At 45.7% G+C, this 24070-nt stretch overlaps 1 protein-coding gene across 1 annotated transcript in view; it reads right to left on the bottom strand.

Moving 5' to 3' along the window:
• Window positions 1-24070, bottom strand: part of TMEM163 (transmembrane protein 163) — a 214217-nt gene that overhangs the window by 4273 nt on the left and 185874 nt on the right. Inside the window, exons 6-7 of the mRNA XM_019731141.2 lie at window positions 8432-8543; window positions 635-776 (exon numbers count right to left, since the gene is read on the bottom strand). Coding sequence (XP_019586700.1) covers window positions 635-776; window positions 8432-8543 — 254 coding nt within the window. The remainder of the gene's footprint in view (window positions 1-634; window positions 777-8431; window positions 8544-24070) is intronic.

Here is a 24070-nt window from a genome sequence, read left to right on the forward strand (position 1 = left end):
AACTGTGTATGGTATCAGCTGTGTACTAGATATGTTGGGGTGATAAATGGGAGAAGGGTTGGCGGGCAGGGTGAGAAAGGTGAACACGTTGAGAAATACAAATGGGTAGTTACAACACAGTCATGGGGATGTAAAGTACAGCATAGGGAATATAGTGAATAATATATTGATAGCTATGTATGGTTCCAGGTGAGTGGTGAGTACTAGACTAGTCAGGGGGACCACTTCTAAAATTATACTGGGGGTGCCAAAAATATGTATACACATGACTTGTATATATTGAGTATTATAATTTTAATAGGTTTTTTTTTCCTTTCTTAAAATGTATATGCATTTTTTGGCACCCTCTATATAAATGTCTAATCACTATGCTGTACATCTGAAATTAATATAAAATATTGAATGTCAAAAAAATAAAGACAACAGACAAGAGGATGCTCTTTGACTTAAAGGTTATGCCTCTTGTCACAGTCCTTGCCTCACTTTGGCATCAACCACAGGAATATCTGACCCCTGCTGGGAGCTTTTTCAGTCCCCTGACCTTATCCAGGCTCAGGAGGGTCACAGGTATGAGATACGACCATCAGAGGGGGAACATGGAGCGCTCATGGCCACCAGGAAAGCAGGCACTTACTTGACCCCGTACGCAAATATGGTGAGGCCAATGAGCACGCCTGTGCTGCCATCCAGGTACCAGACCGCCGCGTTGTGCTTGAACACCTCCGCACTCAGAAGAATGGAGAAGCCCATCACACCTCCCACGAGGGAATTAAACCCTGGGAAAGAAGCAGAGAGAGACTGATGGCAGTGCCAAGCGAACTTCCTTAACCACCAAGAAAACTGTCCAAATGCCAGCCATGCCTCTGCATTCCAGAATGTGTGCTGCAAGGAACATTGCCCAGAAGCACTCTCGCAGGTGATAGCCAACTCCTCAGACACCCACGTGGCTTGTCAAGTCTCTGCTCACAGTCACCAGAGACTTCACTAGACAGAGGCATCACCTCCTGCCCTCCCTCCTCCCCACCAGGCACTTAAGCCTGCTTGACACAGCCTGTCTGTGTTTATCTTCTGCCTTCCTTGCATTCACTAGAATGAAGATCTCACGAGGAGCAAAGTCTAGGACAGTGCCTGGCACACAGGAGACATTCAACTACTCGTCCTTGGTGAGTCAAGTCTGTTGAATATCTGCTGGGTCCAATACCCAGCTGGGATCTTCTCGATCCTACTGATTATTATCACATTTACTAATGAGAGAACTAAGTTAAGCAGAGCGAGGTTAAATAAATTGACCAAGGTTCTACAGCTTGAGAGGGGATAGGCTAGGCTTCCACCTGAACCCACATCCTTTCCCTCTAGTCCCCTTAAGTCATCTGAAGATTTTCACTCTGCAGGAAGAAAAATGCAAAGTCTAGAATTAACTACCTGGTTGCAGAAATGGCAATCAAACAGAACTAGAGCTAATAGACGTGGATCAATCTCCTTTCACGCATGTCACACATCAGTTGGTCCCTACAACTTAGGTATCACACTTCTGTTTTACCCCTGAGTTTTCAAGGGTCGCATGGGAAGGGAACGGCTTTAAGGGGCTCTTGGGGTCACACTGTGGTATGAGCCACAGGCTCCTTGCCTGCCCAGGGAAGCTCGGGGTCCATGCGGCCCTGGTTGTCCCCTAGCAGCTGGTCTGTGCAGGGCCAGGAACCTCTCCAGCATCAGGCCCTGCTTCATTCCTGGGGCAACTCCACCTGCCTAAGTACCATGCTTTTGCTAAAAGCATCAACTCCAGGTTCAGGCAGGAAAACTGAGATCAAACACCTTCAATACATTCAGTGGGGACAGTATACCTAGGGGAGAGGTTCTAAATGCAGACGGAGAGGATGAGTGTGGCACAGACAGGATTTGAGCAGAGCCTGAGTAGATCCAAGGAGGAGACTGCAACAGGCGGCTCCCCAATAATGGGAAGAAGAGGAACCTGGCCGGAGCCTGCACTGACATCTCTGATGAACTTGCAACCCTCTTCCTTCCCTCAGATCTCTGTCATCTCACCACTCCAGGCCTCAGCCAGGTGTGGACTGCGGCTCACGCTCCCCACGCCCTTCGGAGGCTGTCTGCAAGGTTTCTGGTGAACACTTCCAACCCAATTTCACCTGAATAAAGGTGCCAGGGACTAGGAAAGGCAAACCCCTCCCACTTCCTCCCACCCAACGGGCTACATCCTTCCAAGGCCAGCCCAGGGAACTGCTGAGAGAGAGGCAAGGACTTGCTAGGAGATGGGAGCAAGTGAGGGCTCTTCCTTCCAAGCAGGGTCTCTACCTGCCCTGCCATGTCTACCTGGGCCATGCCTGCCCACCACCCACAGTGAGCACCTCCACCCATCATCCATTAAGGACCTTCTATGCCGGACACCCAGCCTGATACAGAGCTCTCTCTAGGTGCCCTGGGGGAGAGCAGGAGGGCAGGGACTGTGGTGGTTAGTTTAGCTTCACATAAAATGTATCCCTCCAGCTCCAAGTCCCAAGGCCAAGTCTCCACCTCTATCCATGAGGTGAGAGGCAGGCAGACTTCCTTCACATGCTGCCTCCCTGCTGCCCCCGTCTCAGGGCGGCCAGGGCTGCAGCCTGGGCCCCTGAGTAGTTTGCTTCTGTGGCTCCTCGATGCTCACTCACCTCTGGACAATGAAGAAATGGGCTCAGCCTCCATTCTCCACACAGCTCAGGGGGCAGCCGCTGCTAAGCCCTGCATGTTTTTAAAGCACAATGGCCTCCGTGCAGCCTCAGTCACCACAAGGGAAAGCTCTGTGCCAGCTGAGACCTTCTTAGCCCTTTGCACGCAGAGCACACTGGAATTTCCTCCCTCTCGGTCCTGCCCTTGGTTTTGGCCTCTGCATATCATACCCTCTACTCTGCCGCCATGGATTCCAAAGCAGAGGGGACAGCGGGTCCACATTGAGAAGGGAGAGGCTGTATTTCCCTCGTCTGCCAACACAGCAGGATCATATTCACCCGCTCCCATGATGACATGCTGTCATGGACTCTCACCTCGGGCTATCCCTTGAATCTTCCTGTTCCTTTTAACAAATAGAATCAGACCAGTTCTCTTTTGAAAAAAATCTCTTCAACTAAAATCTTTTCTCAGAAGGCCACCAAAAGTATCAGCAGAGGCTATCACTTGGTCACAGGCAACCTGGGCTGGCGTTTACCTCTCGGCCATTTCCAAGTTGGGGAAGTTTTGTTTTGGGGGTGACTATAGGGAAGGGAGATGGCTGCTGGCCCAGGGCAGACTGGAATCCTCCACTCCCCTCTCTCCAGCTCTGCCATGGGCACAAGTGGAGCCCTCCGAGAAGTCGGTAGAGCTCAGAAAGGATGCAGAGAGAACATGAGGTTCCACAGATGGCCACTAGATGTCCACTCAGCTCCACCAAGTCCCCAGTTCAGCCCGCCAAGGAAGGCCCAGACTGATTTCTGACAGCAGCGGCCCATCCCATGCCTGCTCCCGAGAGTTCACAGCTGATGGATTCGTGGCCCATTCATCTGGTTCACCTGCACCTTGGAGGAGCCTCTGCTCTGCTCATCCTTGGTTATGACAGAGCCTCTTTTCAGCTTCACATCTTACAAGCCTGCAAGGAAACACTAGACCAAGAACACAGGGTCTGGTGGGGAGGAGGTGATTCTGTATCTGCCTGGCAACAGCCTTCAAAATTGTAGAGCCTTTCCAGCTGTAGTCACTCCAGATGACAGACCCTGAGCTGAAAATGCCCCACCAGACCACCCATCTTTCCAACACAGCACACAAGGCCTGCCGATTAGTTCCTCACCTCTGGGGTGCTGTCCCTACTCCACCCATGCCCACGAGCTTGTTCCTGCCTCCTCAGTTAACACCAGAGCTGCAGTCAAGAATACACACTGTCAGCAGTTTAAGGACTTAAAATAACATCTGAGGCTGTCTTGATTCGCAACATTAATGACTAGATAAGAATCTGTATCATTAAGCACATTAATTTTATGCAGAAAATTCTGATTACAAGTTTTCATTGTGCTTGAAACCCATCTTAGACACTTGATGTTTCAGAATTGTGAGGGAGCAAGAGAAGGGTCAGCCCTCTTCCCTCCACTCAGAGAGGGTTCCATCTGTCCCTGGGGCGGCACTGGAGCCCGGCTTCTGGCCCCTAGTTCAGAACTTCCCTCAGGTACCTTTCCACAATTTTCCTCGGCCTGATCTGTAGTGTTAACATGCTGTACAAAATCATTTCACCTTAAAATATACAAAGCCAGCTTCAGCCTAGTGCTGATAGCAACACACACAAGATTTGCAGTGGGGAATTCTGGAGTTTACCCACACTCTTCTGCCCCCTGTTCCCCGAAGATCTGCTTCCTGTAAGGACACAACCCAGTGACAAAGGATCTGGTGGTGTCAGCCTGACCCAGTTCCCATACAGCTCCAGCTTGAGAACCAGCCACCTCACCAGGTGACAGGTGGGGCTCACCCTCCCTGCCTGCCCCAGAAGCGATTTGTTGAACTTGCTTCCTTCTTGGAGAGACAGGGCCAGACCCTGACATGGTCATTCCCAGGGTAGTGGCCACAAGGATGCCCTACAGAGCCAGAACCTCAGAAAAACTCCCAACATTATTGACAAGCAGGGCTCCCAATCCCCATCCTGCCCCCACCTCCCAAAGTGAGGGAAGAACCAGGAGCAGATAATTATAGAAGACTCCATAGCTCTGCTAATCAATGAATGAGTAAAACTGGATCCCAGACAACACAATTAACAGGAGGCTACCATTACGGCTGCATATTTTGCTGACACTACCACCAAGCAAGGGATTGTGGGTAACAGGCTTGGGGAAACAGAAACTGTGACTCTGCTCTTTGCAATAGCGCTCTTTGTCTGTATCTGTCTCTCTCTTATGAACCCCCATGGCTCATTCATCCCCAAGCCCTGCCCACTGTATATATACCGCCAACATTTCCTCAAATCCCCACACCCTCTACCCCTCTGCCCTCACCCCTGCCCAAGCCACCACCACCCCTCAGCTCCCGGAGACCTCTCCCTGCTTCGGAACTTGTTACCCCACTCTGTCCTCCACCTCTCGGCCAGAAGGCTCTCCAGAAAACATTAATCATGTACCCACATCTGTTTCAATACTTAGCAAAACATCCCAAAGCCTACCCTTGATCTAAAGTCCTGCATGATTTGCTCTTGCCCACTCATCGGGGCCCCTCGCCGAGCCCCTCGGATGCCCCAGGTGTGCCCTCACCATGATTCCCTCTGCCTGAGGAATGCTCACCCCTGCCTTCCTGCCTGTTTGTGGAATAATTTTCCCTCAAACCATCCCCTCCTCTTTGTAACGGCCCCCTCCCTGGTTCAAGAGTATGATGGAAATACTGCTTATTCGTGTGGCTAGTTTTGTGTGTGCAAATCATGAAGTCAGGAGTTATTTCATTAGAAAAATATACTTAGGATTGGGGTCTTCTCTATATACCATATAAAATGGTGGCAAGTCAGAAGAACAGTGAGGCCTAAACAGAAACTTAGTACCTAGAATACCTATAACACATTAAGTAAAACCACCAGGCAAGGCAGAGGGCCCACTGTTCTGAGAAGGGGCTCAAGCCCGGTGGTCATGGGCAGGGAGACAGAAAGGGCCTCCTTCCTGCCTGGGGATGTGGGGGGGTGGGGTCTGACTGCTAGACCACCATCAGACTTCTGGGGTCTGAATAGATCAAAAAGACCCCAGAGGAGCTTTGTAACCTTAGGACCTAACTCAGGACTCAGGACTGGGAGAGGAACCCCTGCTGAGTGTTCCCCACTGGGAGCCCAGAAAGTTGTGCTGACCCATGTGGTCTCCCCCATGCCCGCCTTTCCCCATCACCCATGTTCCAGGCAGAGAGATGTGAGAGGGGGTACAGAACACACACATGGCTGGAGAAGCCAACGTCCAGCCCGGGCTCTGCTTTGTTCTAGCCTAACGGGCACAAGCAGAGCTGTGTCCCTTGGAGCGACATGAAGGAACCTCAAAAGTGGCTGGAAATCCACAGCTGGAACCCCTGGTTCATGCCACATAGCCTTTGGCTCTTAGCATAAGCACCCCTGTGCTATTTATGCCTAAGAAAAGGAAGACTCCACAGCCAAAGGAGGCATTTTCTTTTCCAGATTCAAAAACACCAGACCACAAAAATCACAGGGAATGAACACTTGCCAAATTCTGGCTCTGCCCCAGAGAAGAGTGAGTACCCAGATCAGCCAGGGTGTTGTGGGACAATATGCTAGGGTCAGCTTGATGCAAACTGCCTGTAAGTCCATGCTGTCAGAGGGGGTGACAGACACATAAGCAGACCTTCCCAGGCGATGACCCCAGGCATGCTCGCATCATTCTCAGGGGACTGAGCCACAGGCTCTTTAGATCTGGCCCTGGTAGAAAGAGCTACCCCTTATACCAGAAGCGTTATTAAGTCGCAGCCCCACTTTTGGGGACCTGGCAGGACCCTTCACAGCAACACTGCATACACCAGAAAGAGGTCATTCTGATTCCGCATCGGGAGCTGGTCCCCAGCTAACAGTGCACCTAGCGCGTTACCAAGCACAACAGACTCCATGAAACCCTGTTGGTTGATGTTACTGCAGCACCAGCTCTAACAGCAGCACACCCAGGACCAGATGTCGGCTGAATCCTAATTTCACTGGGCCTGACCAAGGAAGGCAACCTCAGGGGTTCATTTGGGAGCTCAAGGAGCAGGGCTGGGGCGCCTGGTCCACACAGAGGGGCCTGCACGCTGCCTGAAAAAGCAAAGCAGGAAGTAGAGGCCTCAGTCCCAGTCGCCGATACTTTTACTGCTTTAAAAAACTTTTACTATTATATTGAAAAAGTTCTGGTTTCCTATGGGCAAACGACCTCCGTAGCGTAGGGAGAAAGGTGGCATCATGTAAGGGCAGAAGCAGACAGCAGGCTCTGCTGGAAGTGGCCTCTTGAGGAAGGATTCTGAGAGCTGCTGGACATATGGGACACTGCAGGGTCCACCTTCCCTTGTGTGGAACTGTGTCCTGGCCCCTTGGCGTGGCCACAGAGGCAGCACAAATCCCCAGTGCGCACTGCATGGGCTGGGTGTCCGTGTAAAAGACGACTTCCTGGGCCCCACCTCAACCACCCAGAACCAGAATCCTCAGGGGTGAGGCCCAGGAACCTGTTTCTAACAAACACAAGTACTTCTGAGGCTGCCAGTAGTAGTTCTCAACAGACTAGCTTCTGGGGTCCCCTGGTTTTGCAGTCAGCATGCCAGATCATGTAACCCCCAGTTCTTCAGGCCAAATCAGAAGACCCTCCCGCCCACACACATACACACAGGTGATGCTCTCCCCCAGGACAGATGGTTGCAAAGCTGGAAACATCACTTCGACCTCCAGCCCAGCTCCACACCCAGCAGGGCAACAGCGTGGGACAGGCTGAGGAGTCGGAGCCCACACCGTGTCACCAGGCTTTGTCACCTGGGACAGAAAGGCCCCCTGCATTGTCATCTGTCCCCTCCACAACAGAACAACAGCCACCCACGCATGTCTACTTTCACGTAGTTCACACTGGAGAGAACCTTGAGAGTTTAGGGGGAAGAAGTGGTTCTTTAAAAAAAAAAAAAAATCCAATGATTTCTGCTTTATTTTGTGCAGACACGCACCCACCAACCCACAAGCTTTTACCCTTTGACCTCTCACCCCGGGGTATGGGGACTCATGTCTCTATTCCTGACCCCCTGGCAACGGCACATGCTCAAGAATGAAGAAAAATAAAATGGCCAGGTGACAATGTTTGTCAAGTTTCTTGTTTACAGGCCAGCACTAGTTCAGACTGAAATGTGCGTTTCCTACTTTCACAGATCTTTCTCTGTCATCCCAAAGGCCACACTGGAAGCTCCTCCTGCCCCTTAGAGACACAGAGGGACACGTCTACCTGGTTTGGGTTTTCCGCAGAGAACACATGAATCATTTCCCCAGCGAAGCCCTGGGAATTGCAACTTGAACTCGCAGGTGAGCCTCTCACTAGCCAGAGGGGAAAATAAGCATGAAGAAGCCATGAGGGAAACTTTTATAGAAGCCAGAAAAAACACTTATTTTTTATTTGGAGCAATGGACATCAAATCTAAGACTCTGGGAAGCCCTTTGTGCGTCACTCCCATGCGACACAGCCTTCATAGTGAAGAGGCTGGGGAGCCCCAATCTACCCTGTTAGCAGGTCAGGGTGGAGGTGATTCATGAAGACTTTATTAAATTCCCAGAGCACAAGACATCTGCCCTGACATGGGAACCCTGAGAATCATCTAACAGCCTGGGGAAAGGAAGCTAGTGAGTACAGACTCCCAACTGTTGACCTCTTCTGCAAGACAAACAACTAAAAGTGACCCACACTGCATCTTCCCCCCAGAGGGCAGGCGCACTGGCCTTACTCACCATCTGTTATGAGTGCTCTACTGGTCAGCACCTTCCCCAGCATAAACTTCAACACGGCCAGGATGCTGCAAAGGATCCCACTTAAAATGGAGACACTGAACAGGAAATCGTCCTAGGAGAGAAAGTTCCAGATTTCAACAGTTTACCTGCTAGAGCAGATTATCTATCAACCACTTGCTGTAAAGATCAGCTTGGTTCCCAAAACAAATAATCCGTCAGATATGCTGCCACCAGGTGGGGGTATGTTGCTGGTTTGCATACCTCAGTTACCTGTGTCACTGGGAACTAGAAAAGATGATCAAAGATAGATAATCCAAAGCTTATATGTCCTTAGAAACCCATTTAGTATTTCTTTTTCTGTAGGAGAGTCCCCTTCACACTCTTTTGCTGAAATGACGGGCCATCACTGATCAATAACAGAGTTGGTCAGAATGCTAAAACCAGTGCCTTCCGAGTAGTTTTCCATAGATAATTTAAAAAGCAGCTGACTGAGACTTTTGGCGCATGTAATTACACCACTGGCCTAAGAGCATGACAGCACAGAGCCAGCTGAATTTGCCACAGGGTCAAGTAAGCCTGGAGCTATTTATAACCGTATTTTTTTCCTTAAATTCACACAAGGCAATTAGAGGCTCAACTAAAGCCTTCAAGGTGGAAAAAAGGCATCTAAAAATAGTCTTCTATTGACGTTATCTCAGCACTTCCTATAACTCGTTACCTTACCTTTGCAAGCAAATGAGTGTGTCCCATGCAAACGTGAACACCACTATCTCAGGACGTCAGGACGCATCAGGGCGCCTGAGCTTCGAGCTCCCATCGTCACTCCCATGAGACACAGCCTCCAGAACCTCCACTACTAAAATGCAACTGCCAGCAGAAATCTGATAAAGCATCATATACACCCAAAGAAAAAGGATTCCTGAGGCATTTGATTATTCAAATCCACTAACCTAGTGACAGAAAGGTGGGAAGAGGGATGACAGCCCGTTTCCCTGGGTTCAAAACTGAACAAAGTCATTAGAAAAATCACCTCACTGGAAATAGCACAGCGTCAAAGCATCTCGCCCACAACCCTGATGAATGGTGGATGGTTTTAACATATGACCACAAATCTTTCGTGACTCCTTCCTCTGAGAGGCACAGCTTCATTTCCCCTCCCTTCAGTGTGGGCTGGACCCATGATTGGTATCTAACAAATAGGGTTTGGAAAGGGAAACACAGTGACTTCACAGTGGAGAACCCGGTCATGACCTCAGCCAAACGATCAAGATTAACACGACATAAGTCATGCTGATACCATGTGCCTCCTGATAGGATGTGACATGACGAGTACACCTCTTGCTGTTCTACCTAAAAATCCCTACCCTCGGCCTAATTGTGAAAAAGCATTAAAGAAACCCATACTGAGGGACAGTCTACAAAATATCTGAGCGCTACTCTTATTTTTTTTAATTTATTGGGGTGACATTACTCTTGACACACGTCAAGGTCATGAAAAACAAGGAACAACCGAGAAACTGTCCGAGGAAAGACTAAGGAGATATGAAGACTAAATGTACCCCGGTGTGCTGGACTCGATCCTGGCCCAGAACAAGGACATGAAGCCGAAAAGCTGGGGAATCAGATGGAGCCTGGAATTTCCTTCACAGTGTTGCCAATCTCACAGTTGGAGTAAATGTACCCTGGTTATTATCTACGTGAGATGCTAACATTAGGTGAGGCTGCATGAAGAGTCTATGGGAACTCTCTGTAATGCTTTCATAATTTTTATAAACCTACAATTATTTCAAATGTTAAAGTTTTTAAAAAAATAATCACCTCACTGAAGTTTCCTCTCCTCAAGTTATCAGGAAGGACTGTGCCAAACCTGGCCTCCGGGAAGATCCCAAGTCCCTGCTGCACATGAGGTAACATAACAGGGGCAACAGGGGTTGAGGGTCCACACGGACCCCAAAATCAAAAGTCCCTCTGTGCAGGGATTCAGCCTAACTATGGGAGACAGCACCCACAGGAAGTAATTCAAGCATGATTAAGAAAAGACATATCAACATAGACCCAGGTTCTGATGCGATTCAGAAAGCTTAAGTTGGGAGACCAAGGCAAGCACCGAGGCCCCAAATTTGGAGGTTGAATTCTGACTTTGCTCACCCCATACCTTTCAGGCTCCATTCAATCAGTCTGTTTGCAAAGTCCTCATTCCTACATTTCCAGAGACAGAGAAAGTCTATGGTCATTCCTTCTAGATCCCTGGGCGCCAGGAGTGAGGTGCTCCCTCCACCCCCAGATGCAGCTCGAGAAGAGCCACCTGACTTCGGCAGTCCTCTCGTGGGTCTGTTAATCCAGGGAGCTTACTGACCAGGGGCTTGGCTGACAAAGAGCAGTGATGCACCAGCAGGCTTTTGTTCAAGTCTAGACTCCATCACTTGCTGCAAAAACAAACCCAAGCTTTCAATGCTCTCTTCCATAAAGGACAATGTGACACCTACAGCCCCTGGCAAGCAGCTGATGTGCAATCAATAGCAAATGTTGTCAAAGGGCCCAACACATTATCCAGGCACTAACTTATCCCACCAAACAGCCACACTAGGTGCTAATGGAAGCCTGGGACGAAGTATGGTAAGCATTCCTATAAAAGAAACATGGGAACTTACTACTAAGAAAAAGAAGCATGCAGAAATGTAAGAGAGACTATGATTGGGACCCACAGTGGCTTATCAAGGGGGAAGGAGTATTTGGGACCCATCGTTCACCTGAGAAGCTTTGTCTTGAAGATACTTTACATGGCTTGAGGTCCGATTCCTGGAGGAACCGGGGATGGAGTTACCGATATCAGAAGCATTGCATAGCAGGTAAAGGCCCCGAAGCAGAAGCCTCACTTAATAGCTGTGTGACTCTGGGCAAGCACTGAACCTCCCCACCTCTATTCCTCCACGTCCACATCTGTAAAGTGGAGAAAAGAACAGACCTCCCCCCCCCACTGCTGGCTGCATCCTGTGTCCACAACAATTAGTAGGAAATGTTTCCCAGAACTCCCTTCCTAGGTGGTTTCGAGTCACAGTGGACCACCAGGGACACCTGTATGAGATTCAGGAGGAAGCAGTGAAGTCGTGGCCCCCCAGTCCCTGAAGGCAGGTGCAGGGCGCATGTTGCTGTCCACTAGCTTACCTCTAAGCAGAGGGAAGGGCAGCAGCCAGCCCACAGCTCCCCCAGCTCCTGCTGGACCCCCTCCTGCTTCTCTGAGCCCTGAGCCAGGCACATGTGCAGCTTCAGGGCCAAAGGCACCTTGTCGTCAAGGCTGAGCCAGTGAGGTCAAGTGAGGCTCCAGTCCACCTTCACAGAACCAGGCTGTCCTCGCTCTGCTCCACTCAGCGCCCTCGTTTCCTTCCTGCCAGGCAGCCCGGGTTCTGGGGCGGTAGCCTGACAGGGACTCTTCTGCAGCTCCCGCTGCCCTGTCAGGTCCCATTCCTGCACCAAAGCCATACTCGGTTCCACTTAGAGTGGTTCTGCATCTCTGCCTGAACCTGACATACCTCTTCGTAAGGACAGTGCGATGTGTTTAAATAGTACCTGGTACAGAGTAAATGCTCCATTTAAATGTAGAAAAGCCAATATGCAAAACCCAGGTTGTTCCTGTCCGTGAATTATTTCTGCCACCCACCCTGTGTTCCCAGGCTCAGCTCTGAAGGAACAACTGCCTCTATCCCACTTTCCTGAAATCTAGGAGAACAGAGATGGTGCCATCTTGAAGCCCCACCCAGAGCCACAAGGCTTGGTTGGCTCATTATTGCTGCAGTAATCTGCCTCAGGAAAATAAAAAAACCATGATGGACCCATGGAGGACCCAGGCTGGCACGGACCTGCCAAAGTCCCTCCCCCAAAGTCCGCTTTCAACATCCTAGACGTTCACTGTGAATTCCACACCCACAGCCGACCTGGCTCTCCTCTCCCCTGCACCACATCTATGGTTAGCAGGAGCAGAATGCCACAGAGATGTCATCATCAGCCTGCTCAAGACACAGTGCCTGCTATGGACTGTTTGTGTCCCCCCAAGATGCATATGCTAAAGCTCTAACCCCCAATGTGATGCTATTGGAGGTGAGCTTCGGGAGGTAATTAGTTTAGATGAGGTCAGGAGGGTGGGGCCCTCATGAGTAAATTAGCATCCTTATAAGAAGAGAAAGAGATCTCTCTCTCCATCCACAGCAACTAAGGAAAGGCCAGGTGAGGTCATAGTGAGAAGTCAGCCATCTGTATCCCAGGGGGAGATCCCTCACCACACAGCAACCCTGCTGGCACCTGGATCTTGGAATTCCAATCTCCAGGAATGTGAGAAATAAATTCCTGTTGTTTAAGCCACCCAGTCTCTGGCATTTTGTTATGCCAGCCCAAGCTGACTGAGACAGTCCTTGAATATAATAAAAGAAGGCGTTTCTGAGAGGAATCCTCTCAGAGTCAAGGAGCAGGTAGGGCTAATGATGAGAAATTACAACCCGAGTAGGTATGTACCACCACTGACTTCTTCCAAAGTGCAGCCATACCTGTCACGTCTCAGTTCTCACAGCCAGGTCTAGCCATCATCTCACAGGGGGAGAAACAGAGGCTAAATGACACAGAGGCTAAATGACCCAGCCAGGGTCATTTAGCTGGTGGCAGGGCCTGGATTTGTTTCCATTGGTAAACTGTACCAGGATGCCTTATCAATGGCCTTGTAAACATGTCTCCTATCACTGAACTGTGGACTCTATAAAAACAGAAGGGACAGCCATTTCTTCCTTACGTATTCAGTTTCCACTGTTACCAGCACTGGGCCCCTATGATTTCTCAGAGCTCAATCTCTACCGAATAGATAGAAGATTAGGGCAAAAAGGTTCAAGAAAACTAGCCCTTGACTCAGAACACAAGGATAAATGTATATTAAAAGTAAATACTACATAAATTCTGTCCATGTTGGCAAGCTTCTCCATAACCAAGTAGTAGTGAAGGCTTTTTAACGCCATCTCAAAGCCATAAAAGATTGACATATTTGATTACATGAAAATGAAAACATATGCAGAGGATAGGTTACATACAAGTACTCACAGAAAACATATTATTGCAAAGGGTTAATCTCCCTAATATATAAAGAGCTCCCAGCAATCTGTAAGAAAAAGACCAAAAATGGGAAATGGGCAAAGGATATAGGCAAAAGACAATTAGAAAATGAAAATGAATTTTAAACATATGAAAGATGTGTAAACTCACAAAAGAAACAAACACCAAAACTACAGTGATGTATCATTTTTCACCTAACCGGCCAAAGTATTAAAATCTTTTGCTCTTTGAAAAATACTATTAAGAAAATGAAGGGAAGCCACAGACTGAGAAAAAATATTTGCAAACATGGGAAAGGACTTGTGCCCAGAACATATTAAGAATTTCTACAACTCAATGAGAAGAAAACAGATGAGTCAATTAAAAAAAAAAAAAAAAAAAAGATTTGAACAAATAATTCACCAAAAAAAGACACACGAGTAACAAATAAGCACATGAAAAGATAGCCAACATCATTCCTCAACAGGGAAATATAAATCCGAACCACCATGAGCTACTACTACATACTAATTATAGTCAGGAAAATTCTAAAGAAATAATACCAACCGTAGTGAGGAGGCGGAGCAACTAGAACTCATGGACAAACATAAAACAGTCCAGCCACTTTGTCAAACAGAATGGCCATTCCTTGTAAAGTTAAATATTGACTTACCACAGGACCTAGCAATTCTATTCATTGGTATTTACCCCAAAGAAACGAAAGCATATGTCCACTAATAAACCTGTCCACCAGTGTTCTTAGCTACCATTTCCACAGTGTCCAAAAAAAAACAGGAAACAATCTAAATGTCCAACAATCTAAATGTCCAAATGGTGAATGGATAAACGGACTGTGGGATGTGTCCACACAATGCTACTTAGCAATGAAAAAGAATGAACTACTGATATATTCAGCAAGAACATGGCGGCACTTCCCAAGCATTGTGTGAAGTGAAAGAAAGCAGACACAAGAGGCTAAGTACTTTATATCATTTATATTACATTCTAGAAAAGGAAAACTGTGCTTACAGAAAGCAGATCAGTGGATGGGGAGGGGAGGTAATTAATGACTGCAAAAGTGCATGATGGAACTTTCGGGAACGACAGAAATATTCTATCTCTTCATTGGTATAGAATTGGTAGTACTTCTGTGACTACATACATCTATCAAAACCCATCGAATTATATGGGCAATTTTACTGTATGTACATGACATCTCAATAAAACTAATTTTTTAAAAAGCAATTTATGTCAGGGATCCTTAAGTGACAATTACAAATATTTACATAGTTCAGCTTATGCACATTATCATAATATACATAATTCCACTAGCATAATGTAAGGTGGCGGATATAGAGACAAAAGCACAATCATAAAGATTAAACCAGAGGGTTAAGAGGTTAGTGGTGAAACATGGACCCCAATGGGCTGATTTTGTGTCTCAGAAATTTCCTACTGATGCCTTTCAACTGTCTGGTTGCATAAACACTCCTTTAAATAGACTTATCTCAAGTGTCTCCTCCTCTATTAAGCATTCCCTGACAACTCATGCTCTAAGAACTGACACTTCCTCTCCATTCCCGCCCTGGACCACGTCCTCATGGGTCCTGTGACACATCCTTGCACTTGTTTCCTTCCTTGTCCCCGTCACCTATGAGCTCACTGACAGGAGAGATCCTTTCTCATTCACCTCAGTAACTATCCCCCTGGCAATAAAAATGTTTGTGATACAAACCACTGCATTGCACCCAGGGATGTCAAAATCATAATCAACATAGTCCTTTATAAGTGGTTTTATGGAAGATGTATAAACGTTTATCCATATAGCCACTTGCCGTCTTGACCCACAGAGAAAGTCAGGAGCATTTGGTTACAAAGCTGCCTCAGTGAAGGCATTCCTGGGGTGGTGGGGTGGGGAGAGGAGTGGGCTCAGGGGGTGGTTTCCTAATGATCAAAGGGGACGTGGGAATGTACGCTGGAATGGGAAGAAACACCCTCCCAGAGACGGTGTTCTTTAACAGCAGCTCAGTTTCCTGGCACTTTGGGGGAAGCAGAACATTGATGAGGGCAAGGATGAAATCCTGTGAAAGCCAGAAGGGTCTTGAGTTGACAGACCCTCCCAGCCACACTCACGCTCCAATACCAGACACAAGGTGGGTCTGAATGCATCCCTCTGCTCCTGCCAGCCAGGGCTGTGGGGCACCAAGGCTGGACTGCGACGGTCTCCCACACCCATTACCAGGGCTGCTAAGCCAACTCCTGCCCTTCTCCGCAATAGCCCTTGACCCCAAGCCAGTCTTCAGGACAGCTCAGGAGAAGCGACCTCAGCGTGCCTTCAACATGGCCTCTGCCTTCCAGACCACATGTGACAAAGACCAACGGTCAGTCTGTCTGAGCAGAGTGTCTTTCCTAAGAAGGAGTTAATGCCCTAACTCTAATTTTTGAACTTCATCGGTCCCAACATGTGAAAAGCAGCACCTTAACTCAATGGAACAAATCGCTTATGTAGAAATTCCAAGAACCTGACAGACCTCTGCAAAAAGTTTTCCACCCCAAACTCTTTGGCCTGTGCCAAGACTATTCCTGGCTTCCCTAAGAGATCACATCACAGATACACCCACATCCCTGCCCCTGCCCAGGTTCCCCAGCACCGCCACCAGCCCCCTAAAGCTGGCCCATGAGCAGGCAAGGGAGTGCATAGCTTCTGTATAAACGTGAAGTGGTGTTAAAATTATAAAGCATTAGAACTCTAAAAGGGCTTAAAGATCATCTAATCCATGCTGCAGGTGGGGAAACTGAGGCTCACAAAGAGCAGGTGGCTTCCGCAAAGACAGCAGAAAGAGAGTCCCAGAGCGCAGGGCTCCCAGCCATCCCCCACCTCTCCTTCGGGAGCCCGACACTATCAACCCCTTCTAATTCTCTAAGTCCAGGCTGCAAGGTGGTGAGAGCTACAGCGCTAATTTTAGGAGCCAAAGGCAATTATGGGAGAGCGGAGAAAACCTGATCCGGGGAGGGTCCTTGTGCTGACGTGTGATATTGGTCGTCGCACACTAGCTCAGGAGACCTTGGTCAGCTAGATCTGGGTATCAGTCAGCTTTGTTTCCAGGCATCTGCAGGGCCCTGCCCTGCCTGCACCACACACTGTCTGGTGGCCTGGTAGATGAGAGTTCCCAGGACCTGACTAATGTACATCGATAAAATGATCTTTTCCAGCTCTTCTCTGCAAAGCCAAACCCAACCAAACCAACGGGATGAAGCTGACGCTCTGCCTCTCCTTTGCCGTTCTCCCCTCTCTCCCAGCCACCCTGGCTGCCTCCCTGCTCCTCAAACGTGCTGAGCTCTCTCCTACCTCAGGACTTTGGCTCATGCTGTTCCCTCTCACTCCCTCACCTCTGTCATATCTCTGCTCGGTGAGGTGGTCTCTGACTATAATCTCTCCCCATCCCTGATGTTTTTGTTTTTTTTAATATAGCACTTTTCACATTCAAACACATGTGTGGCTCTTCGCATTTAAAATTCTTAAAACTGAAAACTCAGTTCCTCAAGCGAGTAGCCACATTTCAAGGGTTCAATAGCCACGTATGGCTATTGGTTCTCATACTGCAGAGTGCTGATCTAGAGTATTTCCATCGTCACAGAAAGTTTTATTAGATAGTACTGATTTAGAAGCAAGTTAGTTATTCCCTCTGAACCAGGATAAAGCCATAAGTGGCTAGAAAGGGGTCTAGGCAGGAGCAGGGCAGGGGCAGATAGAGATTATACCTGGCAAACGGTCAAACAAAGTAGTGAGGGAAAGAGATCAGACCTGAAGTTGGGCAATCACAGGGCTAAAATTCATCCCAGCCTCCACGAGGCATCTAGGGATTGGGTTGTTGTTGTTGTTGTTTTTTGTTTTTTGTTTTTTTTAATTATCACATAGTTTTAAATTGAGGTATAATTAACTTATGACAAAATGTACAGGTTTTAGACATTTGATTTGATTAATTCGGTCCACGGTAACACCCATTTAACTACTCCCAAAACAAAATAGAGAACATTTCCATTACTGTAGAAAGTTCCTTCATGTCCCTTTCTCCACCGCCTGCAACCAATGTCTGACTTCAAACACCAGGGATTTAGTCTATTCTTGAATTTTATGTAAATGGAATCATACAGTTTTGTCTGTCTTCTTTTGTCAACATAACGTTTTTGAGACTCATCTGTGCCATTGCAGGTATCAATAGTGTGTTCCATAGTCATCGAGTCTTAGTCCCGTGATCAGTTCCACAGACAGCCCCCCATAAAAGATTTTCTATAATTCAGTCTAAATGCCTCCTGTTGACACCAGGCTTTTCCATTTAGGCTCTCCATGGAGATGGGCAGTGAAGATGCCAGGAACAGGCCAAAGTATAGGAAGGAAGCTGATAGGGTCTAATCCTCTCCCCTTACATAGGAGACCATCTGCCATCAGGAGAGCTATACCTTTAGGTCAGGGTGAAATGAGCTCAGGTGGAGAAGCTGCTAGAACAATCTCTGCCATCAGTGTCCACCAGCAGCCTCTAAAAAGGCCACTTCAATCACTGACCAAGATCATGGCTGTCAGGATGTCCCAGTCCGACTCTCCCACCCCTTCAACCTGCTGGCTAAACTGAACTCCACTCACTCTCCCTGCTATGGACTCTCCCTGCATGTTTGTGTGTCCCCACCCCCACTCCCCCACCCCCAGTTCCTATGTTGAAGCCCTAATCCTCAATCATGGTTTTTAGGGGTGGGGTTTTTGGGAGGTAAGTTGTGAGGAGGGGTCCTCATGAATAGGATTAGTGCCCTTGGTGGTGGATGTCTTTGGCTGCTCTAACAAAATATCACAGCCTGGGGGTTTAACCAACAAACATTTATTTCTCATAGTTCTGGATTCTGGAGGCTGGGAAGTCTGAGATCAAGATGCTGGCAGATTTGGTGTCCAGTGAGAGCCCTCTTTCTGGCTTGCAGATGGCTACCTTCTTGCTGTGTCCTCACATAGCAGAGAGAGAGATCCTTTCTCTTCTGATCCTTTCTGTGGTATCTGCTCTTACTGTAGAAATGACTTTTTCTTTTTCTTTTTTTTTTTTTTTTGGCAGTACCACTTGTCATGTCCTACTTTAAGTTTATTCCTTATCATAGGTGACACCAATAGTTGCAATTCAGGTCACAGTGAACTGTGGTCATTCACACCAAACAGAAGCCGTGTCTGTAAATCCAACTGACCCATTCCTTCAAAGACCAACACTTTCCCTTTTCATAAGCTGTGTGATAGCACGTAGGGGAATATGGACGCTCACTTGTTTGTGCCTGCAAAAAGAAAGTGTCCTTTGCTTTCCTAATGAGGACAAATTTCAAACCATTCTGACACTACATGTGTTATGGAATTACCCAGGGAAATGCCAGTGCTGGCTGAATAATAAATGTATATCGATTTATGGTCCCAGGTGAAATTAAAAGTCACTCTTATCCTCAGATCTTTTTGTCCCTCCCAGGAAGAGGAGAAAAGCTGGCAGATGTGGAGAAAATTACACCCAGCACAAGCCCTCAATTTCCCCTCGTTATTAAATTATAGTGACAAATTGCCATGGATTCACATTAAATGACTTCACAATTTTTAAATTAGCATATCAAACCATTTTGATGTCAGCAGGGTCAAAAGTTGGTGTTTAGACAATCAAGCATCAGCTGGGAGGTTCTGCAGCCAGCGGACATTGGGGTCACTGGTGAGACATACAGATGGATTGGGGAGCCCTGGTCCTTTGTGATTTCTGGCCGGACTGGCCCACCCGCAAAGACTTGTGAAGGGAGCAGATTCCCCGCTTCACAGGCACTGTGAAGCTGAGGCTGGCAGTGTCACAGGATGCCACAGAGGAGGGCAGGCAGTGTCAGCTGAGGCACTACGACTGCCTCAGGGACGAGGAGGGCGCTGTGAACTATTTGGCTGCCACTCCCACTGCAGCCTTGCTTCTGTTAACCAAGGCATCACCCATGTCACACATCAGTCTGACAGCTGTTTGTTAATGCAAGATAGGAAAGTAGGGCTCGTTGCGGGACAAGAACGCTAATCCCTGAACCCCGTCATGAAATCTGAGATGAGCCATCGTGGCTGGGCTCACACACCTTCCACCCTGGAGAAACACTGGGCATTTACACGAAATGACACTTCCAGGGTTCCCTAAAACCAGGACCAAGATGAACAACCCCTCATGACACACAGGCACGATGCCCTTGAATAGTTCTCCTCTGCAAAGAAAAGGAGGATCTTCTGGCTGTCTGCTTTTGCTCCCTTTGTTTATATTAAATACCACACCAATACCCCACATCAATCTAGAGAGTTCCTCAACTAATACTCATAATAATACAAGCAGATACTATTATTAATGCCCATTAGAGATGAAGCTCTTTCCCAAAGGCTTAATAAACAATTTAATTTTAGTTCACATATAACTATCGCAAGATCCCTATGGGTAGAAATTATGACCCCCAAACACAGAGGCTAAGTAACCACCTAGGGTCAGGGTCACACAGCTAGTCAGTGGTGTAGAAAGTATTCAAACCCCCTTATGTTTGACCTAAAATCTACTGCCTTTCATACCTAAAAAATTGTAGGACAATCTTCCTCTAATATTGCCTGATGGACCTGAATTTCAATTTTGGCTAAATAAAAGGAAAAGAACAAATAATTCACCATGCTAAGAACATTGCGTCATATATTTGAAAATGCCTTAAAAATCAGAAGGGATTCCAATTAAAGATGATAGAATGAACACATATCCAGCTTTTATAAGGCCACTAAGTGGCAGAATAGGAATTCTCTTTTAAAGGCATGAACCCACAAGGAAAAAGAAAACAAGAGAAGGACAACAGCCACCAAATTCTGTGGGCTGGAACCTCAAAAAACAAGAAAAATCTCAAGTAAATAACCCAAAGCTGCACCTACAGGAACTAGAAAAAGAACAGCAAACAAAGCCCAAAGTGAGTAGAAGGAAGGAAATAATAAAAATCAGCATAAATAAATTAAATAGAGTCTAAAAAAAAATAATCAATGAAACCAAGACCTGGTTCTTTGAAAAGATAAACAAAACTGATAAACCTTTAACCAGACTCATCAAGAAAAAGAGAAAGAGGACCCAAATAAATAAAATCAGAAATGAAAGAGGGGGAGTGACAGCTGACACCACAGAAATACAAAGGATTATAAGAAAATACTACACACAATTACATGCCAACAAATTGGACAATCCAGAAGCAATGGATACATTCCTAGAAACATACAATCTTCCAAGACCGAACCAAGAAGCAATAGAAAATCCAAACAGACTGATTACGACTAATGAAATAGAATCAGTAATCAAAAAACTTCCCACAAACAAAGTCCTGGACCAGATGGCTTTACAGGTGCATTTTATGAAATAGTCAAAGAAGAATTAACACCTATCCTTCTCAAGCTATTCCAAAAAATTCAGGAGGATGATAGGCTCCCAACCTCATTTTATGAGGCCACTATGACTCTGATTCCAAAGCCAAAGATATTACAAAAAAAGAAAATTACAGGCCGATATCCCTGATGAACATAGAGACTCAAAACTCCTCAACAAAATATTAGCAAACCAAATTCAGCAATGTATTAGAAAGATCATACATCATGATCAAATGGGATTTATTCCTGGGATGAAAGGTTGGTCAAATATCTTCAAATCAATTAATGTGATACACCACATAAACAAAAGGAAGGATAAAAATCATATGATTATATCAATAGATGCAGAAAAAGCATTTGACAAAAATCCAGCATCCATTTATGATAAAAACTCTCAGCAAAGTGGGAATAGAGGGAACATATCTCAACATAATAAAGGCCATATATGATAAACCCACAGCCAACCTCATACTCAATGGTGAAAAGCTAAAGCCATTCCCCTTAAGATCAGGAACAAGACAAGAATGTCCACTTTCACCACTTTTATTCAACATAGTATTTGAAGTTCTAGCCACAGCAATCAGAAAAGAAAAAGAAATAAAAGGCATCCAAATGGGAAAGAAAGAAGTAAAACTGTCATTATTTGCAGATGACATACTATTTGTAAAGAACCCAAAAGATTCCACCAAAAAACTATTAGGTTGGTGCAAAAGTAATTGCGGGTTTTGCAATGATTTTTAACTTTTTAAACCACAATTACTTTTGCACCAACCTAATATTAGAACTGACAAATGAATTCAGTAAAGTAGAAGGACACAAAATTAATATTCAGAAATCGATTATATTTTTATATACCAATAATATACTGTCAAAAAGAGAAAGTAAGAAAACAAACCCATTTATAATTGCATTTAAAAAATAAAATACCTAGGAATAAATTTAACCAAGAAGGTAAAAGACTTGTACTCAGAAAATTGTAAGACATGGAAGAAAGTTATTAAAGAAGATACAAATAAATGGAAGCAAATGCCATGTTCACGAATAGGAAGAATTAACATTATTAAAATATCCATACTACATGAAGCAATCTATTGATTCAATGCAATCCCTATCAAAATACCAATGGCAGTTTTCATAAAACTATAATACATAGTCCTAAAATTTATTTGGAACCATAAAATACCCCAAATAGCCACAGCAATCTTGAGAAACAATAACAAAGTTGGAGGTATCACATTACTTGAAATCAAACTATACTACAAGGCTATAGTGATCAAAACAGCATGGTGCTGGCATAAAAACAGACACAGATCAATGGAACAGAATAGAGAGCCCAGAAATAAACCCATGCTTATGAGGTCAATTCATCTATGACAAAAAAGGCAAGAATATACACTGGAGTAAAGACAGTCTCTTCAATAAATGGTGTAGGAAAAATTGGACAGATACATGCAAAAAAAAATGAAACTGGACCACATTCTTACACCATATATGAGGAATAAGCTCAAAATGGATTAAAAACTTAAATGTAAAACCTGAAACCATAAAACTCTTAGAAGGAAATACAGGCAGTAACATTACTCTCAGTAATATTTTTTCTGATATCCTCAGACAAGGAAAATAAAAACAAATAAATAAATAAACAAATGTGACTACATCAAACTGAAGAGTTTTTGCACCACGAAGGAAATCATCAACAGAATGAAAAGATAACCTATTAAATGGGACATGATACTTGCCAATGATACATCCAATAAGGGGTTAATATCCAAAATTTATAAAGGACTCACATAACTCAACACACACACACACACACACACACACACACACACACAAATCCAATTAAAAAATGAGTAGAGGACCTAAGTAGACATTTCTCCAAAGAGGACATACACATGACCAATAGACACATGAAAAGATGCTCAATGTCACTAATTGTCAGAGAAATGCAAATTAAAACCACAATGAGATATCACCTCATACCTGTCAGAATGGACTATTATCAATAAAAATAAAAAATAAAAGTGTTGGTGAGGATGTGGGGAAAAGGAAACCCTCGTGCACTGTTGGTGGGATTGCAAAGTGGCGCAACAACTATGGAAAAACAGTACGAAGGTTCCTCAAAAACTTAAAAATAGAATTACCTTATGACCCAGCAAGTCCACTTCTAAGTATTTACCTGAAGAAATCCAAAACATTAATTCGAACAGATATATGTACACCTATGTTCACTGCAGCACTGCTTACAATAGCCAACGTATGGTAGAAACCTAAGTGCCCATCAACAGATGATTTGATAAGAAGATGCGGTACATTTATACAATGGAATACACACACACACACACACACACACACACACACACATATATGGGCTGCCTCAGCTGCATATCACCTGGTCACCTACATCACTAGCAGCGTTGCACAGAAGAGAAAAAAAACTCAAGGCTATGAATGCAAGGGAGTGGTCTGGGACAAGCCCTCATTGATAACTATATTTCTCCCACAAAGGTACAAAAATGTCTAGGGCAAAGTCCCAGAAACCTTTCAAGTTTCCTTGAAAGATGAACTCCTCTTGTTTATACCTCTTTTCTTTTACCTTTTTTATTTAAATGCATTGGGGTAACGTTGGTTAATAACATTCTATAAATTTCAGGTATACAACTTTATAATACCACAGCTGTATACACACCCCTTTTCTAAGTATGGCACTAGCCTATTACTGGTGCAGCCAATGACCTCAAACATGCATGAATTCATTCCTTCAACATACATTTATTAAGTTCCTGCTACATGCCAGGCTGTATTCAGTGCTGGGAGGACAGTGAGTCTTACGTCTTCAAAGAGTTTACAGTCTATTCGGGGAGATGAGTAGAGAGAAAATTACCCTGCAATGTGGCCAGAGCTACCATTGCACTCAGCTTGAGGTGTCAAGGGAGCACAGAGGACTGAGTGGTGTTTGGGGAATTTTCGTGTTTTATCTCTCCCTGGACAGTTCTTTAGGGTTAAGATCCTGTATTGAGTCCATGGGGACGGGGAGGATCAGAGAGCCCACTTTAATAAGATTATTTAAGGATTAAGAATTTCTACCTAGTGCCCCATACTATTTCCCAAAGAAGTATCAAATGTTTCCCAACAATTCAGTAACATGA

Source organism: Rhinolophus sinicus, linkage group LG01, assembly GCF_036562045.2.
Source record: "Rhinolophus sinicus isolate RSC01 linkage group LG01, ASM3656204v1, whole genome shotgun sequence".
Taxonomy (NCBI): Eukaryota; Metazoa; Chordata; class Mammalia; order Chiroptera; family Rhinolophidae; genus Rhinolophus; species Rhinolophus sinicus.